Raw genomic sequence first — 26,259 nt, forward strand, 5'->3', positions numbered from 1 at the left:
GCAATATTTTTTTATATTTTTACTGTTGCCATGATATTGTTAGGAAATCGATTTCGCTTTGAGATTTGCTCTATTCCTCTACATACATCTGCTTTGATTAATTTTTATTTTCTATTTTTATATGTTTTATACGTCTATTTTTATTTTCAATGCCTTAAACATCTTTATTAATCTTTTTCGGTCTGCCGGAATTCATTAGGATTTTTTAAAGATAAAATTATTGATCCGTGTCTGCATATGCTTTTATAAATTTTTAACACTACACTACACTTTTCTCTATGTATGTATTTACGTACCCACTACCTACTTACCTGTAAGTATTTATGCGATGGATTTCCTTCTACAAATAAAAATTATTGCGAAATACACAATAAAACACCTTTTTTAATTTTAAATAAAACATGTATTTAAATTTTTTTTTTCTTACTTAAAAAAATTAAAGAGATCCTTGAGCGTCATGAGATTGCGCCAATTTCGTTTTATTTGGTTAAAGTTTATCTCCTCTTCGGGTTATTTGTAATCAATTTCGCGTTTTTTTTTAAATATATGCATTACTGCACTAAAACCCTTCTCTTCTAAATATGAAGATAGAAAGGCTATTATAGGTAATTTCAATTCTTCCCACAGAATTAGGTATTGATGACGAAAACGTACCCAAAAATCAATATAAACACATTGATTACATATTATTTTGGTTTATTTATTGACTTGGCGTTTAATTTGTAGAACTCCATTTTAATTTATGTATTAATTTTAAATCAAACACAGATTTTTTGAGTCTACTAAGTTGTATTTTATTAATAAAAAACACATAAAAAATTATACTGTGACAATTGTTTCGCCTTGTTAGGGCATTATCAAACGAATGACCATTCGTTATCCATGAATTATCATTCGTTTGATAATGCCCTAACAAGGCGAAACAATTGTCACAGTATAATTTTTTATGTGTTTTTTATTAATAAAATACAACTTAGTAGACTCAAAAAATCTGTGTTTGATTTAAAATTAATACATAAAATATTATTTTGGCTTCACAGTCATTTTGCAGATCAATAAATTACTCTTTTAAATTTGGACTAACACTTTCTACGTCTGATAAAAATGGATTGATTAACCAAGCTGATATCAAAAGTTCCTGTTAGTCTTTGAACCGTATTATCATATCTTCGATAAGGGCATTAATGTGGCTATGATACTATATGTCTTTTTTAATGGGCCCTTGTTTTATATGAAGAACTTGATAATATTGAGTATTATGCCAAAGTTAAAGTTAAATTTTGCGTATGAAAGTGTAGTTTTTCTTTATTGACACAACGTTCCCTTGAACCTCCCGCTCCCTTCTGCAGCACCCCCCAAATGCGAAAATTTTAAAAACGCCTAGCCAGACTTCCAAAACGTCCAGAAAGGGGCGCTGGCACCCCCGATAAGAAACATAACTTCAGGAAGTGGTGGACACTCCTTCTGTCCTTTTAAAATATTGTGTTTTCTGGAATTTTATATATTGTATATTATAGTAAGTCAAAAAAATTACCATTACCATTTACCGTTGTACGGCTGAGTTGAGTAACCATTATTAAACTGAACTTTTGAACTCAACTAAACGCCTAAACTCTTTTTATAAATGTCGCGTTTTAGCCGTGACCTTTCTATTTTTGTTTACACTGAAATAAATAAATTTAGATAGTGAAATATCTTCTTTGTAATATTAATATTATAATTTTGAAAATATGTAATACAACAAATTTCAATATCAATACCATTTAACCTGAAAAATTAATGATAAATATTTCGGCGGGTGGATTCGACATTCAGCCGCGGCGAAGTCACGCCCAGCCGGGAGCTTAGTACTAGTAGCCGTTTACGTCGCTTCCGGCCGCTGGCGAATATCACTTCCAGCCATAAAAAATCGAGGTAGTTGGCGGTCTTTATATAAATAGTTAGTCTGTGCACCAGCTGGAAGCCGCAGCAAAACGAGGGAATCTCTGTGATATAGATTTTGGGAAAGCCGTTTGCCGGGGATTTATATATCTGATTTTTCTGCACATAAGTACTAAAACATACGTACCAAGGTAAATTAACTTTATTTAAATTAAATACCTTTATGGTGCAAGTCCACGAACATTTGTTTACCATCAGAGGTTTATCGATTAAGACGTGGCGTACGAAATAAATATTTTATGCATTTATTTATAATTGCAGATGTACAAACCATCGCACAAGAACGCATTCGCATGGTTCGCGACTGAGCTTAGCCGAAAAAATAATTATTCCTTTTCGGAGGCATTTCAGGCTGCTTCGTCTCTTTGGCAAGTTAGTATCTTAGTTTTATCAATCCAGTGTCCCACTTTATTTTTCGTAGATAACCGAATGTCAATGGTGACGCTCTAGAAAGTTCTTCCACGGAACGTGTTTTTCTTCTTCTTTTCTTGTCCCCTATAATTTTAAAGTGATGCATCGTAGTTCTGCGGCGTCGTCTTAACATGATCCCTAATCTTAACTTACGTATTACGGAAATCGTGCAGATATCGATAATTTTTATGATGTCTGTGTCCTATTTCGTTTATCCATATTTCGTTTGAACTCAGTTTGTTGGGATGCTCTATATGTCAATGATATCAATAACTTTTTGCATTAATAGATTTATATTATCCACTGACACTTCGTGATGGAATTGCATTTTTAATATATTATTAGATTAAAACCAATATTTTTAGCTTTTCCACTTTATTTTTATTTGACCAGCGACCGGGTTTCGTCGTTACCGACAAGTCTGATGATGTCGGTAACGACGAAACCCGGTCGCTGGTCAAATAAAAATAAAGTGGAAAAACTAAAAATATTGGTTTTAATCTAATAACTTTTTACATTGTTTAATATTTTTGTCTAGGTACATAATAATTCGCCTCCAGACCATTTCCACTTTATGGGATGGATTTAATGATTCGATGTGATTTAACTCTGCCTGATTTCTTCTTTATATTAATTATATTTTAATTCTTTATGTATTAGAAGTGTCTATGTGACACTAAAATCCAAATCAAAACTGTGGTCGCCGATTTAATTCACGCTAATTGATTAATAAAATCAAGAACATTTTTCTTAAAATGATGTATGTTTATGTATTATTTTTCCTCAAACCCTTATTTGCATCCCAATGGTGCATAGGGCACTGCAACATATAAGGCAGTGTTATCTTGATCGTTAAAACATGAAGGAAAGGTGATCAGCCCTCCGCTTCAGGTACCAGACCAGGGTAATAATGAATAAACATTACAGTGAAAAAAATCACTTATATTTATTTGATCCCCTCACTGGGAATCGAACCTGGGACCTCCAGAACGGTAACTGAGCGTGTTGACTATTACACTACGGAAGCGGACAAATTATTTTTCAGTATGATAAAATTATTATTTGACACATTGTTTGCGGGAAACGTTAAAAAGCATCTTTTACACACTGTTTGTAGAGAGCAGGAGACGCTTATATCGCTCACTCCTTTCAAGAACGTCAAAAATCGTCAATTTTCAGTTGTGCATGTTTTCGGATGCCCAGAAAATGTACTATATCCCAGCAAAAGCTGCATATTTTAAACTTAATATTTACCCGCTACAGGGCAGAAAGTGTTGTTTTTGCATTTTGAAGAAAAGGTATTGCTTAATTATTTTTTTAAATACACTAAATATTTTTCAAATAGAGAAAAAACCTTTAGGTTTCACCTAAAAAGATCTGTTGCACAGTATAAAGTTCAATAAGTGGCTTGATATTTATTTTTAATAAATGGTATTATATTTTTAAACTTTAAAAACGTTCTCCTGAAAAATCAAGTTTTTTTTATTTATGACGTTCTTGAAAGGAATGAGCGATATGTGTTCTATTTGCTTACTTTTGGTAGAGCGTGAGAGACACCAAAAAACATTGTACAGATTGGAATTGGGTTTGCGGTTACTTGTGATTAGTATACTGAGGGTCGGGGTTGATGAAAATAACGGCCTGTTTATCAGTATCAACAATATGTTGATACTGATAAAATAAACTTGAGTGTAGAGCCATTGTTTCACAAGGTTTCCACTCCATAATATAAATAACTGGAGATAATTGTAAAAATGTAGGAATGGTAGCTACTCTTTCATTATTTCTATTAGAAAGTCCAAAAGAAGTTTCTGAGGTATCTCCACATGAGAGAGTACGGCTGTTATCCTTGGCTCAACCTGACCGAGTTTCTCCAGGGTATGCTTGGCTACAATAGTTTATAGACTAGAAGGAATGTGTATTTGATTACGCATTTTTATCGATTGTTCCGCGGTATAATCGATAATCCTAAAATTATCCGGAGCATTGGTCTGTATGTTCCTGATAGTTACCTAAGACAGCGTCGGCATAGATTGTTTCACATTCCTATATACAGGACCAACCTGCTAATGGTTATGCCTGTAGGAAGAGCTACCGCTATGTCGAACACATTGGATATTGATCTGTTCTATGTGTCCGAAGGAGTTTTCCGAAGCGGGATTCTTCTACACCTTTAAGTCTTCTTGCTTAGTTTTAATATATACGCCTTGAATATTTTTTTTTGTTTATATTAATTTTTTTTTTGAATAAAATTATTAAATAAAATTATTTTCTTAAATATTTTTTTTAAAATTAAAGGTCAACAAGCGCAGTATATTCACAGTCACTTTGTGATTCTTTGTGGTCTGTGTCACTATGATAATACTGATGCGGGTGAGTAACAGAACCTACAAATATGTATTGCACATTTTAGGAACTCTCGGAAGAGCGCAAGCAAGAGTATAAGCGCATGGCAAAAGGGGAACACCCTGAGAAGTTTAACTCCCAGGGTATTCCCCTGAGCTCTATCAGGAATATGCGTTTAGAAATGGAACAGAGTGAAGCCAGGGAAAATGCGGAAATTGACAGCTTAATTCAAAAAGCAGTCGATTCTGGAAGTGAGTTTTATTTTACCCATTCTCTTATCGACCTTCCCTTACACCTTTGCGTGAGATTTTCCATATTTACATCCTAATCTTTTATATTTAACCAAATATATAAATTCTTCTGTCATTCTGTAATAGATATCTATCTTTTATTTATGGTAATTTTTTTTAATTTCATGTATATAATGTAATTAAATGTTGTTTTTTTTCTTCTTCATTTGTAGCTCTTTTAGATGAAGTATTTACTGTGATTGATACTAATGTCTACTGCATACTGAATGACGGCACTTACTTGACATGCGAAGTGGCAGTGGTTTCTTTCTCCTTGAGGAATGGTGTTCTGGAACGCAAGTACCACACCCTCATCAATGTCGGTAAGTTTTACCTTTTTTGTTTTGGTAACTTAAGCTTTTTGCTATAACCCTTTTAAATTCAAACTCAATTAGTCTCCGGCTAACCTTAAACTAATTGTCGGAATGCTATGAAATTTTGACATTTATCATTTGAAGGTTGTTACTATCCAGAAATCATATGGGTTTGTCAATAGTGTTGCCGTATATGTGTCAGATCGGAGACTTACTAAGTGATGTGTCATTTATATATATATATATATATTTTTTTTTTGTGCAGGGCAAATACCGACCGGGTATAGTCGGGAAGCGATGACTAACTCCAAAGAGAATGGTGTACCGATGCCTCCTATCGCAGAAGGCGAAAGGGACTGGCTGCGGATACTGGCAGAGCTGATTGCAGTAGTCCAGCCCGAGATTCATCCTCTTTTTATTATGCCCAAAAAACAAAAACACGTGTGCAGCTTCTTGCAGCAGCTTTGCGACTATGGCGGTAAGAACTATGTTATATGTGCATTTATGCAAGTTTATAATTGTTTTGGAAGTGGTCGAGATGCGGCGAATCACGCATCCGTACTGTATACCGTGTAGGTGCAGGTGTCCCGCGACCGTCAAACCATCATCTTCCAGCGAGATGAATATCACTGCCTAGAGACTTATATTTTTTAATAAAAAACGGCAGAAACTTATTTGTATTTTCGTTCTTATATTTGTGTTTTCTTTACCTGGGAAGGATCTTCTTCTGACCCTTACCTGCACCCAATGGTGCATAGGACACTGCATAGTATTGATATAGTATTATCTTGATCGTTACTTAGTACTAAATAAATATGAATGTGTTAAATCACTAATACATATTTATTTTCACCCCCCCTGGGAATCGAACCCGGGACCTCCAGCACGGTAGATAACCACGCTAACCATTACACAACGTAGGTGGATAAAAAGTATCAGAAATTTATATTATTTTTTTTAGTTACAAATTAAACATTTTACAAAATGAGAAGTTTATTATTTGATTAGAAAACAAAAATTAAAATGTTAACCTAGCTGGTGAATACAAACAAAAATCATATTTTCTAATAGCTTTTTACTTTTTTACTACTAGTAAAAATGGATAAGATCTATCTGATTGTATGTCGCAAAATTATAATTCGCAAAGATTCGTATTCAAATATGTTTGAGAAATTCGTGGAACAACAATGCAATGTGTGGACGGACTTCTTCATTATATTATTTAAAAATAAAAATAAACTGTAGTAGAGCAGGGATGGAGGAGCCATACTTTCATGACAACACTTTGTGACCGCTTTATTAATGATGAGTGTGATATTCCAGGCCAAGAACCCAGCTTTTTCAAGTTGCTGGGGCTTCCAAAGTTATTCTTCAAATTGAGAAATAGCTTTATCAATGAAAAAGACAAGGGCTTCCCCACTATACACCTGGCGCTCTCCCAACTCGAGAGGGACCCGTTCATGTACACTAAGAATCTCAGCTGTGAGGTAAACTTATTTCTGTAATTGTTCTGTCTAACTAACTTACTAACTAACCATCACCCCACTTCTCCGCAGGGGTAGGCAGAGAGAATAGAACGCCACACCACTCTGTCTTTGCAAACATTCTACGCCTCTTCCACGTTCATTCATCTCCTCATACATACCCGCCGATTGTTACGACTCCTAACCTGACCACTTTTCTTTGGCATACCTGATCGTGCCATGTTTTTCTCAGTCTTTCTCGGCTCCTTTTTCCAATTACATTCACCTCATAAATTTGTTTTACCCTTCTTTCCTCACTCATTCGTTCCACATGTCCAAACCATCTCAATGCACTTTCCTTAATTTTATTGATAATGGTTATCTCAGCTTTGCATTCCTTCCTTATTTCACTATTCGCACATCTATCATACATCGTTTTGTCGCACATTCTTCTGAGAGATCGCATTTCGACTGCATTCAGTCTACTTTCATCCTTCTTTTGCCAACTCCATGTTTCACTTCCATACATTAGAGTTGGAACCAGGACTCCGTTGTTCTGTCTTTGTGCCCATATCCATTTGCGCTATCTACAACACCTGCAGCTAATCTCAAACGGAATGTTTAATTTATGTATTAAATGTTAAATCAAACACTGATTATTTCAGTCTACTAAGTTGTATTTTATTGTAGAAAAAACACGAAAATTAATTTTGTGACAATTGTTTCGCCTAGTAATGGCATTTTCAAACGAATGTGAAGATTAAATGGATTTAAATGCATTTCATCTTCACATTTGCGGTGTACCAAAGGGATAAGAACTGTTCGCTGTTCAATGAGTTGTGTGAATTATTTAACTGGTTCTCTGCCTCGAGTGCGTTTACGCTCTCTCCAATGCCGTGCTCGCCAGGCCGGCCATACAAAATTAGCGTGTAAACGCACTCATCTTTGTGCTTGTTTCTAACATGTGTCAGGCACTAATTTTAATAACATAAAATAAACGTAAATATTTAACACCACACATGTACATATTTGGTATGTCTTCATAGTATCCTTTAAATATATGTACAAAAACCATATTTATACCATATTTAACTTCCTTACAAAAACCATATCAACCATATCAACCATATTTATACTTCCTGGCACTTAAAGGGTTAACGATTTAATTTGTATTGTACAGATGCATGAAGAAGGAGAGCAATTCTTCATGTGCTCCCTCTCTGTTGTGAAGCGCTGGTGCTATATCGTCTGCGACTTCTGCTGCCAGCCGGCCGGAGTTCCTCTCGTCCCAGGGAAGCATGTCCCGCTCAAGGCTAACGTTGGGGTAAGTTAGGTTAGGTCAGGTCCCAGGGAAATATGTCCCGCTCAAAGCTAATGTAAGTTAGGTCAAGCAACAAACAAATAAATCAATCTTAAACAGCCATTCTTCGATTCATTCCCCTTCATTCGATGATTTGGGGGCCACACGAGCTTCAGTACTCTCTTATGGTAGAGAAAGTCCAAAAGAAATTTCTGAGGTATCTACATGAGAGAGTACGGCTATTATCCTTGGCTCTACCCGACCGAGTTTCTCCAGGGTATGCTTGGCTACTACAGTTAAGAGACTAGAAGAAATGTGTATTTGATTATGCATTTTTATCGATTGTTGCGCGGTATGATCAATAATCCTGAAATCATCCAGAGCATTAGTCTGTATGTTCCCGATAGTTACCTAAGACAGTTGCGGTATAGATTGTTTCACATTCCTATATATAAGACCAACCTGCTAATGGTTATGCCTGTAGGAAGAGCTAACGCTGGATATTGATCTGTTCCACGTGTCTGAAGGAGTATTCCGAAGCGGGATTCTTCTACATCTTTAGCAAAAGCTTATTTTAGATTTTTATTAATGTATACGCCTTAAATTTTAATTTGTGATGTGTATGTTAATTATAAATAAATTAATTTAATTGAATCGAATTCTTGACTGGGGGATTTCTAAAAAAATTTGAGGTGCTCAGTAAAAAAACGTTTGAGGATGTTCAAAATTTTTATGATGTTTCAACTTGCATTAAAAATGTCTCTGTAATTTCTGATGTGGTTTCCTTTTTCCGATAAACTGAACCCATGGCTTTAATTTTAGCTTATGACCTGTTAATTGAACACTGAAATTTTGGTATGAATATTTATTTCCCAATACATTTAGAAAAGTTCAGATTAGCCAAGAAATTTAAAAATGTAGTGTAGTGTTTGTGTGTTTTTTCTTGTTCATTTCACTTTAATGTTAATGAGGTACCTTATTATCTTCAACTCTCCACATTTTGTGCCGTTCTTGATGATCTTGGTCGCCCGGATTTTGGTTTTTCCAGTGTTGTACGAGTCTCTTCGAGCTCTTTGACGCATTTTGGAACGAGAGGTATGCCCGGTGCATCGTTTGAGTGGTGAAAACTTTGAATGTTGCAGAATCGTTGAGGCACCACTGTCGCCGAATCAACTTTTTTTTAACCTCTCAATGCACAACACGCGGTTGATTTTCAAAAAATGCTCCATAGGGACTGAATTCCCAAGAGCCAAGTTGCAGATTGATATATTCCCCGCCCCCCTCGAATGCCTCGCATTTACGCAGTATGCTAAACATTCTTTCGAAACACTTTGTATACCTAGTTTATATGAAACCACTTAATTTTGATTGAATGTCTTACTTATTGTTTTTTTTCTTACTTAGAATGCTATTTTTGAGGTGGTGGAGCCAAGGCCCAGACATAAGGTGAGATTTTATTCATTTTAATTACAGTAGAATCCCGTAAACTCGGCACTCGATAACCCAGCAGTCCGGATAACTCAATTCGGCCATTAATTTTCATTTTATACAGCTTTTTGCCTTCATAAAGTACATATTTGTCTTATCAGGTAAATTACTGTACATTTTGTATTAAATCAATTTCATTTTCATCTAGTAAACGCTGATCAGTAAAATGTAAATGAAGTACAAACGTGTAAGGGTATTTGGGTAATTTATTCCCTCTTAAATTCTCAAACAAACAGTACATACAAGTATAGCGCCGGGAAAACACTTGTACTTATTATTTTATGAGGAAACACTCGTACTTATTATTTTTTAACCACATAGCCGATAAGCCAGCATTTTCGCAAACTCTGCCACCCTTCGGTCCACATTAGGTGGAGTTTTTGAGACTACCTATTTGGTGAACGTATCTTCCCATAAACCTTCATTTTTGTTTTTCTTTGGAATTTTAACCTGATTACTGAGCAAAAAAAAATTTTTTGCAAAAATTCATTTTTGCAATTTTTTTTTTATCTTTGCTTATACATATTTGGAGATTTACATCTCCAAATATGTATAAGCCCACACCAGACACATTTGTTCTGTAGCAAAACATGCTTGCTAGTTGTAATTTATGGGTTTTAAAGATCATTGATGTTTTAAATCCTGGTTACATCTCCAAATATAAGCCCACACCAGACACATGTGTTCTGTAGCAAAACATGCTTGCTAGTTGTAATTTATGGGTTTTAAAGATCATTGATGTTTTAAATCCTGGTTACATCTCCAAATATAAGCCCACACCAGACACATGTGTTCTGTAGCAAAACATGCTTGCTAGTTGTAATTTATGGGTTTTAAAGATCATTGATGTTTTAAATCCTGGTTACATCTCCAAATATAAGCCCACACCAGACACATGTGTTCTGTAGCAAAACATGCTTGCTAGTTGTAATTTATGGGTTTTAAAGATCATTGATGTTTTAAATCCTGGTTACATCTCCAAATATAAGCCCACACCAGACACATGTGTTCTGTAGCAAAACATGCTTGCTAGTTGTAATTTATGGGTTTTAAAGATCATTGATGTTTTAAATCCTGGTTACATCTCCAAATATAAGCCCACACCAGACACATGTGTTCTGTAGCAAAACATGCTTGCTAGTTGTAATTTATGGGTTTTAAAGATCATTGATGTTTTAAATCCTGGTTACATCTCCAAATATAAGCCCACACCAGACACATGTGTTCTGTAGCAAAACATGCTTGCTAGTTGTAATTTATGGGTTTTAAAGATCATTGATGTTTTAAATCCTGGTTACATCTCCAAATATAAGCCCACACCAGACACATGTGTTCTGTAGCAAAACATGCTTGCTAGTTGTAATTTATGGGTTTTAAAGATCATTGATGTTTTAAATCCTGGTTACATCTCCAAATATAAGCCCACACCAGACACATGTGTTCTGTAGCAAAACATGCTTGCTAGTTGTAATTTATGGGTTTTAAAGATCATTGATGTTTTAAATCCTGGTTACATCTCCAAATATAAGCCCACACCAGACACATGTGTTCTGTAGCAAAACATGCTTGCTAGTTGTAATTTATGGGTTTTAAAGATCATTGATGTTTTAAATCCTGGTTACATCTCCAAATATAAGCCCACACCAGACACATGTGTTCTGTAGCAAAACATGCTTGCTAGTTGTAATTTATGGGTTTTAAAGATCATTGATGTTTTAAATCCTGGTTACATCTCCAAATATAAGCCCACACCAGACACATGTGTTCTGTAGCAAAACATGCTTGCTAGTTGTAATTTATGGGTTTTAAAGATCATTGATGTTTTAAATCCTGGTTACATCTCCAAATATAAGCCCACACCAGACACATGTGTTCTGTAGCAAAACATGCTTGCTAGTTGTAATTTATGGGTTTTAAAGATCATTGATGTTTTAAATCCTGGTTACATCTCCAAATATAAGCCCACACCAGACACATGTGTTCTGTAGCAAAACATGCTTGCTAGTTGTAATTTATGGGTTTTAAAGATCATTGATGTTTTAAATCCTGGTTACATCTCCAAATATAAGCCCACACCAGACACATGTGTTCTGTAGCAAAACATGCTTGCTAGTTGTAATTTATGGGTTTTAAAGATCATTGATGTTTTAAATCCTGGTTACATCTCCAAATATAAGCCCACACCAGACACATGTGTTCTGTAGCAAAACATGCTTGCTAGTTGTAATTTATGGGTTTTAAAGATCATTGATGTTTTAAATCCTGGTTACATCTCCAAATATAAGCCCACACCAGACACATGTGTTCTGTAGCAAAACATGCTTGCTAGTTGTAATTTATGGGTTTTAAAGATCATTGATGTTTTAAATCCTGGTTACATCTCCAAATATAAGCCCACACCAGACACATGTGTTCTGTAGCAAGACATGCTTGCTAGTTGTAATTTATGGGTTTTAAAGATCATTGATGTTTTAAATCCTGGTTACATCTCCAAATATAAGCCCACACCAGACACATGTGTTCTGTAGCAAGACATGCATGCTAGTTGTGGTTTATGGGTTTTAAAGATCATTGATGTTTTATTTCCTGGTTACATCTCCAAATATAAGCCCACACCAGACACATCGCTCACTCCTTTCAAGAACGTCATAAATAAAAAAAACTTGATATTTCAGGAAAACGTTTTTAAAGTTTAAAAATATAATACAATGTATTAAAAATAAATATCAAGCCACTTATTAAACTTTTTACTGTGCAACAGATCTTTTGAGCTAAAACCTGAAGGTTTTTTTTCCATTTGATAAATATTTAGTTTATTTAAAAAAAAAAATTGAACGATACCTTTTCTTCAAAATGCAAAAACAACATTTTCTGCCCTGTAGCGGGTAAATATTAAATTAGAAATATGCCTCTTTTGCTGGGATATAGTAAATTTTCTGGACATTCCGAAATCATGCACAACTGAAAATTGACGATTTTTGATTTATGACGTTCTTGAAAGGAGTGAGCGACATGTGTTCTGTAGCAAGACATGCATGATAGTTGTGGTTTATGGGTTTTAAAGATCATTGATGTCAAAAGACAAGAGTCGGCAGCTATCACTTTGCTCACTTTTCCCATTTTGCTCATACCATGCGGCACCAAATGAAATGTATGGATCTTAATGTGATAATGATGAATCGTGATTGAAGATGAATCATTTGGCTGGAAACATTATCTATCTGTAATAGTGCTATTTTAAGACAAATTTACCCCTTCAGTAATCCCAGTGGACGTTGTTCCTCCAGTTAGAAGCTGATTGTTCCTTTTGAGTAATTTTTGTCTTTATTTCTATGTGCTGCAGTCAGGTGCCAAGAAACCAGCTTCAGCAGTTGTAGCAGAAGCCGCCGGACCGTCGGCGGTAAAATAAATCCCTTTTTTGTTTTTCTTTTATTTACTAAAAAAATTAATGTCACTTCACTGCTTTTATTATTTTGCTGACAAAAAATAAGATTTATGTTCAAGTTTTGATGTTCAAGTACTATCTACCCTCTGACTGCAAACAGCTATATAAGGTGTCAAACGTTTTGACCAACATCACTAGTCTGTTTTTAGTTGGTTGGAAAATACTGCTTTTTAGGAATAAGCCCGCCAATGTGCTTCTTTCTTTTCTGTACATGAAGTTGAAATTTCCAATTTGCTTAATTGAATATTTTTAGAATTTTGGTCCTTTCAATCTCAAATTAATGAGCTTTTACTATGATTTTTTTTTTAAATGTTTTTAATCTGGGTAACCCCAAAATCACAAAGTTATCTGTGATAATCCCACAGGAGACACATTTGTTATGCGGGAAGACATGTGTACTAGCTGTGGTTAATGGGTAGATCATTAATGTTAATAGACAGTCACCAGTATTGTATCAGTTTACTGACATTTCTCTGCTCGTACCATAAAGCACCAAGAGAAATGTGATAATAATGAATTGAAATTGAAAACGTCATTTTTACGTTTACAGTCTGGCTGGAAGCATTATCTATCTGCAATAATGCTAATTTCAAGACAAATTACCCCCTCAGTAAACCCAGTAGACTAATAAATGTTGTTCCTTAGTCAGAAGCTGATTGTTATTCTCTAAGTAATTTTTTTTTTTTATATTTCTATGTTCTGCAGTCGGTTGCCCTGAAAGCAGATGTAGCAGAAGCTGCGGGACCTTCTGGGGTAAAAAAATCTCTTAAATAACTAATTTTGTCTGAAATTTGAGATGAAATTCTGAAAAATATGTAAAAATTCGTTAAATACCAACAACAAAAATCCAAAATTCTACATACTACATTTTTTGTTTGTTTTTGTTTTTCTATTATTGATTAAAAAATTCAATGTCATTCGATGCTTTTGTCATTTTGCTGACAATAAATACGATTTACTTGGGAAATGTAAGCTTTTATACAACAACAAACAATTGTAATAATATTATTTTTGAATTCCCAATTTGCTTATTTTAAAATTTTGGTCCTTTCGATTTCAAGTTAATGAGCTTTCACTATAATTATTTCGAAAAAAATAATGTTTGAATCCTGGGTAACCCCAAAATCACAAAGTCATCTTTGATATCCCACAACAGACACATTTGTTCTGCGGGGAGACGTGCATGCCAGCCATGGTTAATGGCTTTTTAAAAAGGTCATTAATCTTAATATGTAGACAGGAGTCACCAGTTATCACTTCACTGACATTTCTCTGCCCATACAATAAAGCACCAAGAGAAATGTGATAATAATGAACGGTGATTGAAGATGAGTCATTTTTACACTTACAGTCTGGCTGGAAACATTATCTATCTGCAATAATACTGTTTCAGGACAAATTAACCCCTCAGTAAACCCAGTGGTATAATGGAAGTTTCTCCTCCAGTCAGAAGCAGATATGTATTCTTTAAGTAATTTTTGTCTTTATTTCTATGTGCTGCAGAAACCAGCTCCAGCAGTTGAAGCAGAAGCTGCCGGACCGTCTGAGGTAAAAAATCTCTTAAATACATAACTAACTAACCACTACCCCTCTTCTCTGTAGGGAGAATGCCACACGACTCTGTCTTCAAACATTCTTCCTTTCTTCCACATTCATGCATACTTGCCGATTATTCCCACGCCCATGTATTTAAAGTACTTGATCATGCCATGTTTAACTCAGTTTTCCTCTATTTCTATTTCTGACTACACTCATCTCATATTTGTTTTACTAATCATTCATTCCAAATATCCAAACCATCTCAACACACTTTTCTAAATTTTATCGATAATGCTTATCTCAGCTTTGCATTCTTATTTCACTATTCAAACATATACAAATGATCTGAGGGATCGCATCTCAACTGCATTCATTTGTCCTTCTTTTGCCAACTCCGTGCTCCGTTTCTGTACATCAGGACTCCGCTGTTCCATATATGGTAGTGATTAAATGGTAATGAATGTTAAGGGATTGACAAGTAATTGAGTCATCTTATTGATCAGGTAAATAATTTGACTACATATTGCGATTCGGAAAGATACGTTTTAGAAATGTGAACTGATTCTTTAATGTATGTATTTAGAATAAAATAATGATTATACATTCACAAAACAAAACTCCACTTTAAATCGGGAGTGGGCTAGAAAGAGCTCAGAAGGACTCGTATCGCCAAAAATAATTGTGTTTTGTTTTTTATTGATTTGGCGTTTAATTTGTAGAACTCCATTTTAATTTATGTATTAATTTTGAAATCAAACACAGATTTTTTGAGTCTACTAAATTGTATTTTATTAAAAAACACATAAAAATTCATATTGTGACAATTGTTTTGCCTAGTTATGGCATTTTCAAACTAATGAGTTTCGTTTGAAAATGACAGTTTTTTTTAAAAAATAAAATACAACTTAGTAGACTCGAAAAATTTAAGTTTAGCCTTTTCTATAGGAAGAATAATTAAAATTTAAAATATATTTTTAAAATTTATGTTTTATTTTTAGCCCGGCGGTTACGTTTGGGGTGCCATAGTGGAGGAACCCGTGTTCACGCCCCCGTCAACTGCGTCTGACGACGCAAGTAAGTAGAACCACTTCCTTGCAAGATGTTCTATGCTTTATGTGTGTTATGTGTTATGTCACTTTTTTTGTTCCTACACACCACTGTGCTTTATCTGTCATTATTTTGTTCAAATTTTCTTTTTATTAATTTTATTGACCGTTATTAAATAATTAGTTTTATTATAACACTGTGTTTTTATTTACTTTGTGGACAATTATTCATTAACACCTTCAATGCAGAGGTTTTCTCATGGATCATTATAATGGAGGCTATTTTTTACTATTTAATTTTTACTTTTTCATATTACTTCTTCTATTGCTTGGTGTAGGCCTTGTGGCCTGTTTTAAGGGGTGTGTTTTTAAGGCCTGTGTTTATATTTTATAATTAAAAATAGGATAGATTAATTTGATACTGAAAATCCACAATAATGAAGGCTATTTTTTACTATTTAATTTTGACTTTTTCATATTACTTCTTCTTCTTTTGCTTGGTGTAGGCCTTGTGGTCTGTTTTAAGGGTTGTGTTTTTAAGGCCTGTGTTTATATTTTATAATTCAAAATAAGATAGAGTGATTTGACACTGAAAATCCACAAATATAAGCAAACTTTATAGGTATTCGCTGAGAAACATAATATAAAATACCTACAGTGTGTATGTGTATTTAATACTATAGCACAGCAAATCTTATTAATTTAAAGAATGGCTATTTGAAATTTAGTCATAATTAAAATTAAATAATTATTTTTGTTCCATGTCCAGCGATTTCTTCGTACAAACCGTCCACGACTAAACATGTGATAATTCAAAACTTGAAGAACTTTGCTTCATCTTTTAAAAACATGTAAAAAATGCGCAAAAAAATAATTACATTTTGCCTGATAGCCGTCAATGTGAGAAAAATTGAAAAATAAAAAGATATTTTTTTCATTGAATATAGTTCAGAAATCTAAAAAAGGTCAATAAATATGAGATGTAAATAAGCCATACCCTTCCACAATAACAAACTAATATAACAATGGTCTGGTCATACATAAGGTGATGTAATCTTGAATAACCAATAGAAAAGCAAACATCGGGGACAATTCATGAAATATGCAAGTACACAGGTAAGTAAGGGCATACATTTATTTTCTCTCATTTCACATAAATTTTTATCTTATTTATTGTTTCGGCGTTCACTTTGTGGTGTGAAATTGTAAATGAAAACACTTGCTTCTTACCACTTACCTAACTTACCCTCTCCTCACTTACATTACAAATAATTATTTATGATTTAGTTTATATTCAGACCCGAAGATGGAAGCATCTGTAGCTTCCAAAACGATCTGTTAAAATAAATATAACTCAAGTGGTAAAAAACAAGTGTTTTCATTTACAATTCAATTTTTATCAGTCGCCATATTGAAATGACACATTCAGTTCTAATTTTTTGACACATTTAGTTCTAATTTTTTGACACATTTAGTTATAATTTTTTGACATATTTAGTTATAATTTATTGACACATTTAGTTATAATTTATTGACACATTTAGCTCTAATTTTTTGACACATTTATTTCTTATTTATAGACACATTTTTATTTCTAATTTTTTGACACATTTAGTTCTAGTTTTTTGACACATTTAGCTCTAATTTATTGACACATTTAGTTCTAGTTTTTTGACACATTTAGTTAAATTTTTTTGACACATTTAGTTCTAATTTTTCGACACATTTAAGAATCAAGTTAGTGGCGCGCACTCGAAGTCAGACTCTTAAGGTGGGGACTGACCGGAGTCATTTGTCGTAACGTAACACGTTACGATGCGAGCATTCGTATAGTCAGTACAGTAAGCCGAGTTCGTTCCGAGTCTCCATCCAAAATTGGATGCTCGCCGCGAAGTTATGTTTCGACAAAATGCTCCAGTCAGTCCCCACCTTTAAGATCAACCGCCCTACTTCGCACACAACATAGTTCTTACCTTCAAATATTAGGCGCTTAGGTTTACCTGAAAGTAATTGAAATATTTGTTTTTCACAAATTACATATTTACAAATTAAAACTTGCATTGATATGAGTTCTGATCACCAGCAATTTATAAGCAAAACTTGTGATTTTAAACGTATACAAGTGAGATACAAGGGGTGTGGAACTTTTTATAGATACATTAAAAAAAAAACTAAATAAAATATTAAGTATGAGTGCATAATGAAATAATTGTGACCCTAAAATATTTTATTTTTTGCTAGGGACAGTCTAATTTAACATTACTCCATTCATAGTTTCTGTAAACCCTTATCCTGACCCAATGGTGCATAGGGCACTGCATCATATAAATGCAGTGTTATCTTGATCGTTAACACATGAAGGAAAGGTGATCAGCCCTCCGCTTCAGGTACCAGTCCAGGGTAATATTAAATAAATATTACAGTAAAAAAATCACTGGTATTTATTTGACCCCCCTGGGAATCGAACCCAGGACCTCCAGTACGGTAGCTGAGCATGCTGACCGTTACGCTACGTAGGCGGAAGAAATTCATAGTTTATAAAAATATTTTACTTGGTCCATTTTCAATGACAGCACCCCAATATAGGTAGGTATGTTTTTGAGACATTTGAGACCTCTGTGAAGAATCAAAGTTCTCAGTATGTATTACATGCATATTTTGTAACAATAATATCGGAGCATTTTGAGAAATGTGTCTTGTATATCGTAGTCGTACAGGAGAAAGTGACCAACTACCAAAACGTAAAATGTTCAGGACCCCCCATTTATGTCACCTTTGCTTCGCAAGAAAATAAACATACAAATCAATAAAATATACTTCCAAGTTTAAAATCCTTTGGGATTTTTTTCAGGGCAATATAAGGCTAGTTAGATATCAAATAGTTAATGATCACGGTTTTGTATTACATGCATATTTTGTAACAATAATATCGGAGCATTTTGAGAAATGTGTCTTGTATATCGTAGTCGTACAGGAGAAAGTGACCAACTACCAAAACGTAAAATGTTCAGGACCCCCCATTTATGTCACCTTTGCTTCGCAAGAAAATAAACATACAAATCAATAAAATATACTTCCAAGTTTAAAATCCTTTGGGATTTTTTTCAGGGCAATATAAGGCTAGTTAGATATCAAATAGTTAATGATCACGGTTTTGTATTACATGCATATTTTGTAACAATAATATCGGAGCATTTTGAGAAATGTGTCTTGTATATCGTAGTCGTACAGGAGAAAGTGACCAACTACCAAAACGTAAAATGTTCAGGACCCCCCATTTATGTCACCTTTGCTTCGCAAGAAAATAAACATACAAATCAATAAAATATACTTCCAAGTTTAAAATCCTTTGGGATTTTTTTCAGGGCAATATAAGGCTAGTTAGATATCAAATAGTTAATGATCACGGTTTTGTAAAAAAATGCACTTGGTCACTTTCTCCTGTATGACTACGATATATTTTTAAAGCAACTATCTTCGTATATTAAAATACCCTCATTGTCAGAGATATGCAGAGATATAATTTATTTATTTTTTTACATGTGTACTCAAAATAAGACTGGGTTAATAATTTTTTTTTCTGATATTTTATGATTTGGTACAATATTTTAAATTAAAGTACAAGAAAGAAGACAAGTAAGTCTTCCTTTATTTCAAAACCTTAGGGCGTTTGTGCACTACCGTCCGGCACGTCAGTTTTTTGTCCATCTTTCTTCGGATCGGTGCGTGAACACGTTGCGCGTAAATTCGATCACGCTAAACTGTCATAGTCGCTTTCATTTTTCAAAACCGGACTGCCGGATGGTAAAATTCCGTGTAGTGCACAAACGCCTTATTCACACATAATGTCCGTAAGGCACTGTATTGTAATAATATAGTATTCCATGGTCAAATTGCATGAAAATAAGAATAACAGCTTCATGCTTCATGTGCCATTCTATAGTAACATGTGACAATATTAAAATGCCTAACACACTCTGCTTGATACTTAAGGATGGGAAGGGTATTTTTACCTTCCGCACCGGCCTTTGTGTGAATATTATGTACCAATTTCTTTGTTAAGGTCTAAACTATATGTACACAATTATCAAATCTCGTCGCCAGCGGTCCGCAAGCGTAAAAAACATTTGTCCAAAATGTGTTAAAAATTATAATGATAATAATGATTTTCGTAAAATACTACCTCAAGGGCGCATATACAGATGTGGATATTGATAATGATAGATGAAAAATATGCTTAAAAAAACGTCTTCAGTCGAGTCTGGGGGGAGAGAGAGGGATGAAAAGAGGAGCTGAGGAATTATTGTCCCTTCTCAGTCTTCTTGGGCTTTATGTTGGAAATCGAACCTTCAAGCATTGCAGCTAAACTTGTTAAAAACTACTTAATGAGTAGTAGTAAAAATATTGTAAAACGCACCCAATTGTTTTTTTTTTTTTAAAAGATTTGAATAAAAATTTCAGAAGCTGAAGATCCCTGGCCAACTCTTGGAGCGTCCAATGCCAGAAAAGGTAACACAATTTATTTTAATCAAATAAATTAACTTCTTTTTTTTAATTTACAAAAAATTTTAGTATACAACCACTCACTGAGATTTTTATTTACTAGTTTCGAGATGTACCCGTCTCTTCGTCAGAACAATCACTACTACAGCATGCAAACAATACTACGCATCATTACCATAGCACATTCACACACAACGACACAAAATGTTAATCAAATACGATTTTGTTCGACCCTGGGACCAACATGCACTTAGGATGTTAGTCAAAATAGGTTGGGTTATACAGATTGAAAGGAGTGAACAGGGTTTAAATTGGTTGTTGACAAATCTTGATTAAAAATATTTTTTTTAAATCTAGCTTAATCGATGTCAAATCAATTATATGCTAACATTCTTTATAAATTAAAAAAAAATACCACATAGTAAAGCTTTAAATATTTAAAATATTAGATATGCGTTCATTTAAAAAATTAACCATGTTAAATATCACATTCGATTTTGACACAAAAATCAAACCCTCAAAATCAAGTGCTGGTTCCAAACTTGCTGAAAACTGCTTTACAGGGAGTATTTTTTAAAAAAATTATTATAAAATGCAAGTTATTGATTTTTTTTATAAGATTTTAATAAAATTTTCAGGACCTAAAAATCCCCGGCCAACTCGTGGATCATCCAGGGGGAAAAAAGGTAATACTGGTTTTTCTTTTAATAATGGTTTTTCAATAGTAATTATGCAATTTCAAATGCTTAAAGTGGCAACACTGATTATTATATTTTTAAGTTTCTTATGTCATGTGTGTTCAGTAAGTTGTGCCAGTTAATTGTGGAAAGATACACGCTTGAACAACGTTCAGAAATTATTAAATTGTTTAATATTAAAATCAGTGCCCATTTGCGAATACTGTAAGAAATTTAAGAAGAATTCATGGATGACATTATTCAGTTAACACATTAGTTACGGCAATGTTTGGATAAAACTGTATCTTGAGGCAAGCGACATTAGACAGCTGTCCAGAAATATAAAATATGTCAGTGAACTTCAAACTGTAGAGTTTTATCAATAAAACCAGATTTTTTTCATCAACATTTTAAGTAATAGAAAAAAATACAACTTGTGGTTTTAAATGTTCTTAAATAATAAAAAAAAACATTTAATCATTTTTCTTCGTGTGATATGTTTGAAAACATTAACCAACATGAAGCGGAATTTTGCATTGTTTGTTACGTTTTATTATAATACAAGAATGCTCTGAGATTGAACTCGAAAACAATACAAAAACGGTTAAGTGGTCTCTAACGTCTCAAAATAAAATCATGTTAGTCCACAAATCACAAAAGTAAAAAAAATGTTAAAAACACTAATAAAATATTAGAAAATAAAAACACAGTTTAACAACCGCCGAAAACTCAAAATCTGCGAATAAAAAATGATTTATGGGCTTTCCCCACACGCGTTTATTGCTTTGTAAGTACCAACTACAAAGAAAAAAACGCACTGTCTGTATCCATTGTTTAAAGTTAATTTGTAACATTTCCTTCAAAACAGATTACGACCATTAGCTATGTTTTGAACCAGTAAATATCAGTATTATTTTTTTATATTACAACGACATCTATCCACTACACAACAAAAGCAAAAAGGCCAAGAGATTAGACGTTTATGACGTGTTTTTTGTATACTAAATTGAAGGTAGCCAAAATGCACAAAAATGTGCACCCCGCCACCACACAAGGTTTCTGAAACGCACAAATATGTGCACACCGTACACAATGTGTTAATGGACTCTCTATCGAAATGGTCCAGCCAATTATCTGCCCTGATCTTGTGACACCTTGTTATTTCTCTCTTTGGGCTTATGTTAAGTCACAAGTGTGTATGCTAGTAATCCAACAACAATTGAGCAATTAAAGGACAACATTGAACATGCTATTGCTGAAATACAGCCAAAAGTGATGGTAAATTGGGTTGATAGAAATATATTTATTATGTCTTTAAAATTGTTTTCATGTAATTTGTGGGCGTTTTTATTAGGTCAATCTTATAATGCTCCATTAATCAGTGTTATTTTTTTGTTTAACAGGAAAACGTTAACTCCTCCATGCACCAAACAGAAGCGTCGTGAGAAAAAAAATGGGGAGGGGGATTGATTGACAAAAATATATTGCTTAGGTTACATACAGTCTTAGTTTTTTGAAATCTGTAACAAAAGAGGATTTTTATGTAAACAACTTAAGGTTTATTTGCAATAAGATTTTTTAAATATGTGAATGATCAAATTAAGAAGGTCTTACTCTACTTTTAATAATATTTTAATGTACCTCCTCCCCACTGCTGACTACAGTCATACTCCTGGGTATAATTTTGCACTTATATTGCCATTTGATCTCTTTACAGCGCAAACATGAATGTTTTATTTTAATGATAGAAGTAGGAACTTTTTTTTTCTAAAAAAACATTCCATACTTGCCGTGCCATTTTTATTATAAGCTTTATTTCTCCCCGTGACAAAAGGAAATTATCCTTGAAAAAAATCTGGACTTGGCTGGCATTTTTAAACTGACTGTCAATTTGTGTTGCCAAAAAGTTAAAGTTCCTTTTTTTAAATGAATATTTAATTTTTAATCATATTTATAAAATGTTAAGCTAACATTTAGAATTTCAATAATTGATTTGGCAGTAATTTTTTGGTAAAATCTATCCATTTTTAATTAAAAAATTTACTTAGTAAATACCACTATTTCTTAAAATCTACTTTGACACATGTTTCGATGCATTGTTTGATGCGGTGTTTCAAAATGATGTGGAATGCATCGAAACACGTGTCACAGTAGATTTTAAGAAATAGTGGTATTTACAAAAATTTAATTAAAAACTAACATTTAGAAATTGATTGTTCCGCATGCACTTATAATATGCTCTATTCACTGTACTACTTAACTCCTTTGAATTAAACTCTGACTATGGACATTCTCTGCATTAATTTAACTATGTATGTTTGATGTTTGTGTGAAAGCACTAAAAACTATAAATCCCAAACTAAATAAAATCCCATATTTTACTATTTTTAATTATTCTATCAAATATTTGTGATGTCTATGTGTAGTGCCATATTTGGTGTAATTCAATGTTAAATAATATAAATGTCTAGCGTAAACACATGACGCTTAGTTTACAACCTTCGATAGTAATAAATTATTGTATTCAGACTTGAATTTTAATATTCTTATTATTTTTTAAGAACCCGGATTATTTTTATATTATAAAAGAATGCATCGACCTTAATATGAAGAACGTTTGATAACCAGTCTGGTAAAATAAAATAAAAATATTTGTATTTGACGGGGACCAAAGAATACAGATGGAAAAAAACAACTTTAGAGTTGGAAAGTTTATAAATTGAAACAGCACTTTAAAAGTTTAAGCTAATAATGCAGGTTTGGCAATAAATGTCATAAAATAAGGTTTTTAATAGATATGAGATACAAGGTGCTGTGAATTCTGAATAGTCAGTCACATTATCACTTCATTGTCATATTCGCTTATTATTCCTTCAAATATTTAACAATGTTTTTCTTTTTAAACACTGTGATTTATTTTCTAATCAAAGTACAGAGTCTTATATATAATATCGTTATAAGTGTTACTGTTTTAGTGTATATTTTATTTTTATAATGTCGGTTAGTTCTTATATCAGAAATTTTTTCATAATGAAATAATAAAATAAAAAAAGCATTTATTTCTTAAAACAAAAAATGGTCACCTATTTCTCTACTGTTATTTTGAGATTAAAAATGTTTAATTTTAATTGAAACTAATCTAATTCGATTTCTGATGATCCTGCCAAATAGTAGATTAGCGAATAAATTGTAATACAACATTGTTTTCTATGTAAATATACTTTTCACTTGTTAAAAATTCATTATTCATTTGTTGTGTCTGTCTCAAATACATACAATGGAATCTCTATTTGTTATTAATCCATTGTCTCTCACTTGTATTACGGGATAATCGTATGAGGCTAGATACCACAAATATAATTTTTTTTAAATGAATAATTATTTTTTGCACAATTCTTTCTTCAATTTATAAATATAGCAGCTAAATGAAACTTATTTTGTATTTTTTAATATTTTGTCCGTCCCTAATTATGTAAACATGATTAAACTCTTTTTATAATGATTAATTGCAGGTCCTTTTCTTGATTTTGAAAACATCTTGTTGATTTTAATTATACAAAATTCTTAAATTGTATTTTACTAATTATTATACACTGTGAAAATGAAACCTATAACTAATACGATTCTATTTTATGTTTAAATTTTTTAACTACTTTTACGTTCAATTACATGCAATTGATAAATGTATTTAGTGTTGTATGCATATTACAATTATTGGTATAAATAAATGTTAATGCGTCTTAAAAAAAAACTTTTTTTAATTTTGACAATGCACTTTTTACCCCTTCATAATTTACATACAGTGAAACCTCAGTTTTCAAACACTCATGTCCGGGTGACGAGTAATTCGTGAACAAAAATCTTGACTAAAAATCATTTTTTATCAGGATTTTAATGTAAGTATGCCGCGAAGTCAAGGTTGTAATTTAAGATTTAAACTGTAAAACTCCATTTTATTAAATATTAAAATCAAACACTGTTTTTAGTCTACTTAATTATATTTTATTATTAAAAACCATTCAAATGAAAATTTTGACAATCGTTTCACCTTGATATGGCATTTTTAAACTACTGACAGTTGTTTGAAAATGCCATAACAATGCGAAACAATTATCACTAATTTTATTTTTATGTGTTATTAATAATAAAATTTGATTTAGTAAATTCTAAAAATCAGTGTTCGATTTTAATATTTAATACAAGGTGTGGCAAAACAGAGAGTGCAGTTTTGAAAGGCCGGTACACCCCCTGTTGTGGGGGTGAGGATCTTGCCGTTTTCAGTCGTCGTCATGGTTTGGTCCGGACAACATCGGGGCTTTGCCGTCTTTAAAAATTGCACTTTTTTCAGTAGTGACAAGGTCCATTTTCATCTCTGGAGCGGTGAATAAATTTTCGGTACTAGGCTGAAAATAACCCGAAGCAACTTCACGAGAGATCTCTTCACTCCCCAAAAGAGACTGTATAATTGAACTTTTGTCTTCAGGAAGGTTTAAATAGTCACGTTTAAAGTAATATGGATATAAGAATGCAAAAATCTGCTATTATAAATAAACCCACCATCATGTAACTGCTATTTTCCATAAGTTACGTAAATCAATGCTGAATTGATGTGTAATCGAAATTAACCTGATAACAAATATGTATTTCGTGAGATCCGTTTTAAGTAGATTTTTCCAAGATCAAGGCATTATTTTTAGGCGAGGATTTTTTTTTAGTACTTTCTTTTCGTTTTTCTAACCCTTATCCGCACCCAATGGTGCGTAAGGCGCTGCATCATATAGAAGCAGTGTTATCTCGATCATTAAATACACGAAGGAAAGGTGATCAGCCTTCCGCTTCAGGTACCAGTCCAGGGTCATATTAAATAAATATTAGACTGAAAAATCACTAATATTTATTTTGATCCTCTTGGGAATCCAACCCAGGACCTCCAGCATGGTAGCCTAGTGTGCTGACCATTACACTACGGAGGCGGACGTTATACACAGACGGTTTTTATAGGAAGGAGCTTAAAAATAGAGATGGAATATTATTTTAATTATTTTGTCTTAAATCATCAAAAGTGAGATGTACATTAACCGTAACCACTCCTTGAGTTAAGCATATGGAACCCACAAATTGTCTCAAGTTCAAGAACTGGCCACCAACTGTCAACAGTAGACATCTTGTAGGCATGAACCTGAAGCCTTGTAAAAGAGGCAAATTCTCACCAACAGGATGATTAATAATCTCAGAAGGTATGCGGAGTACATGGCCTAGCCAACTGAATCTCCTTTTCTTGACGACAAGGATTGGTGTGTCTATTGCCTTATTTTCTCGTTATTTACAAAGTCAAACTACCACACACCTATTCTCAGCATGGCTGTTTTGGGCCCCTGTGAGGTGCTATTCTTCACGGCCATATAGAGGTACAATGCAGGCGTTGAACAGGCAGCATTAAGACTTTAACCAGTGCATTCGGATCTAGATTGCGGTGCCTATGGAATGATAGTTAAT

The 26,259-nt window shown here is 33.2% G+C and overlaps 1 protein-coding gene across 1 annotated transcript; it reads left to right on the forward strand.

Annotated features, from left to right (window-relative positions):
• Positions 1–1,950: 1,950 nt before the first annotated feature.
• Positions 1,951–24,514, forward strand: mael (germ-plasm component protein maelstrom). The gene is made up of 15 exons (XM_088258302.1): positions 1,951–2,072; positions 2,203–2,313; positions 4,766–4,949; positions 5,162–5,311; positions 5,568–5,780; positions 6,626–6,789; positions 7,946–8,089; positions 9,470–9,511; positions 12,897–12,953; positions 13,704–13,751; positions 14,502–14,546; positions 15,536–15,611; positions 20,045–20,092; positions 20,725–20,772; positions 22,167–24,514. Exons 2-15 carry the CDS (start codon positions 2,203–2,205, stop codon positions 22,175–22,177), a joined length of 1,341 nt encoding a protein of 446 aa, XP_088114428.1. The 5' UTR covers positions 1,951–2,072; the 3' UTR covers positions 22,178–24,514.
• Positions 24,515–26,259: the final 1,745 nt, after the last annotated feature.

Source organism: Brachycentrus maculatus, unplaced genomic scaffold (assembly GCF_059751285.1).
Source record: "Brachycentrus maculatus isolate JH-2025_06_01 unplaced genomic scaffold, ASM5975128v1 h1tg000092l, whole genome shotgun sequence".
Taxonomy (NCBI): Eukaryota; Metazoa; Arthropoda; class Insecta; order Trichoptera; family Brachycentridae; genus Brachycentrus; species Brachycentrus maculatus.

Bases quoted from the DNA above. Each gene is read 5' to 3' on its own strand.
- mael (XM_088258302.1), top strand. From the start codon at position 2,203: ATGTACAAACCATCGCACAAGAACGCATTCGCATGGTTCGCGACTGAG. The intron at 12,954-13,703 runs GTAAAATAAATC...TATGTTCTGCAG, and splicing joins AAGCCGCCGGACCGTCGGCG to TCGGTTGCCCTGAAAGCAGA. The intron at 15,612-20,044 runs GTAAGTAGAACC...TAAAAATTTCAG, and splicing joins AACTGCGTCTGACGACGCAA to AAGCTGAAGATCCCTGGCCA.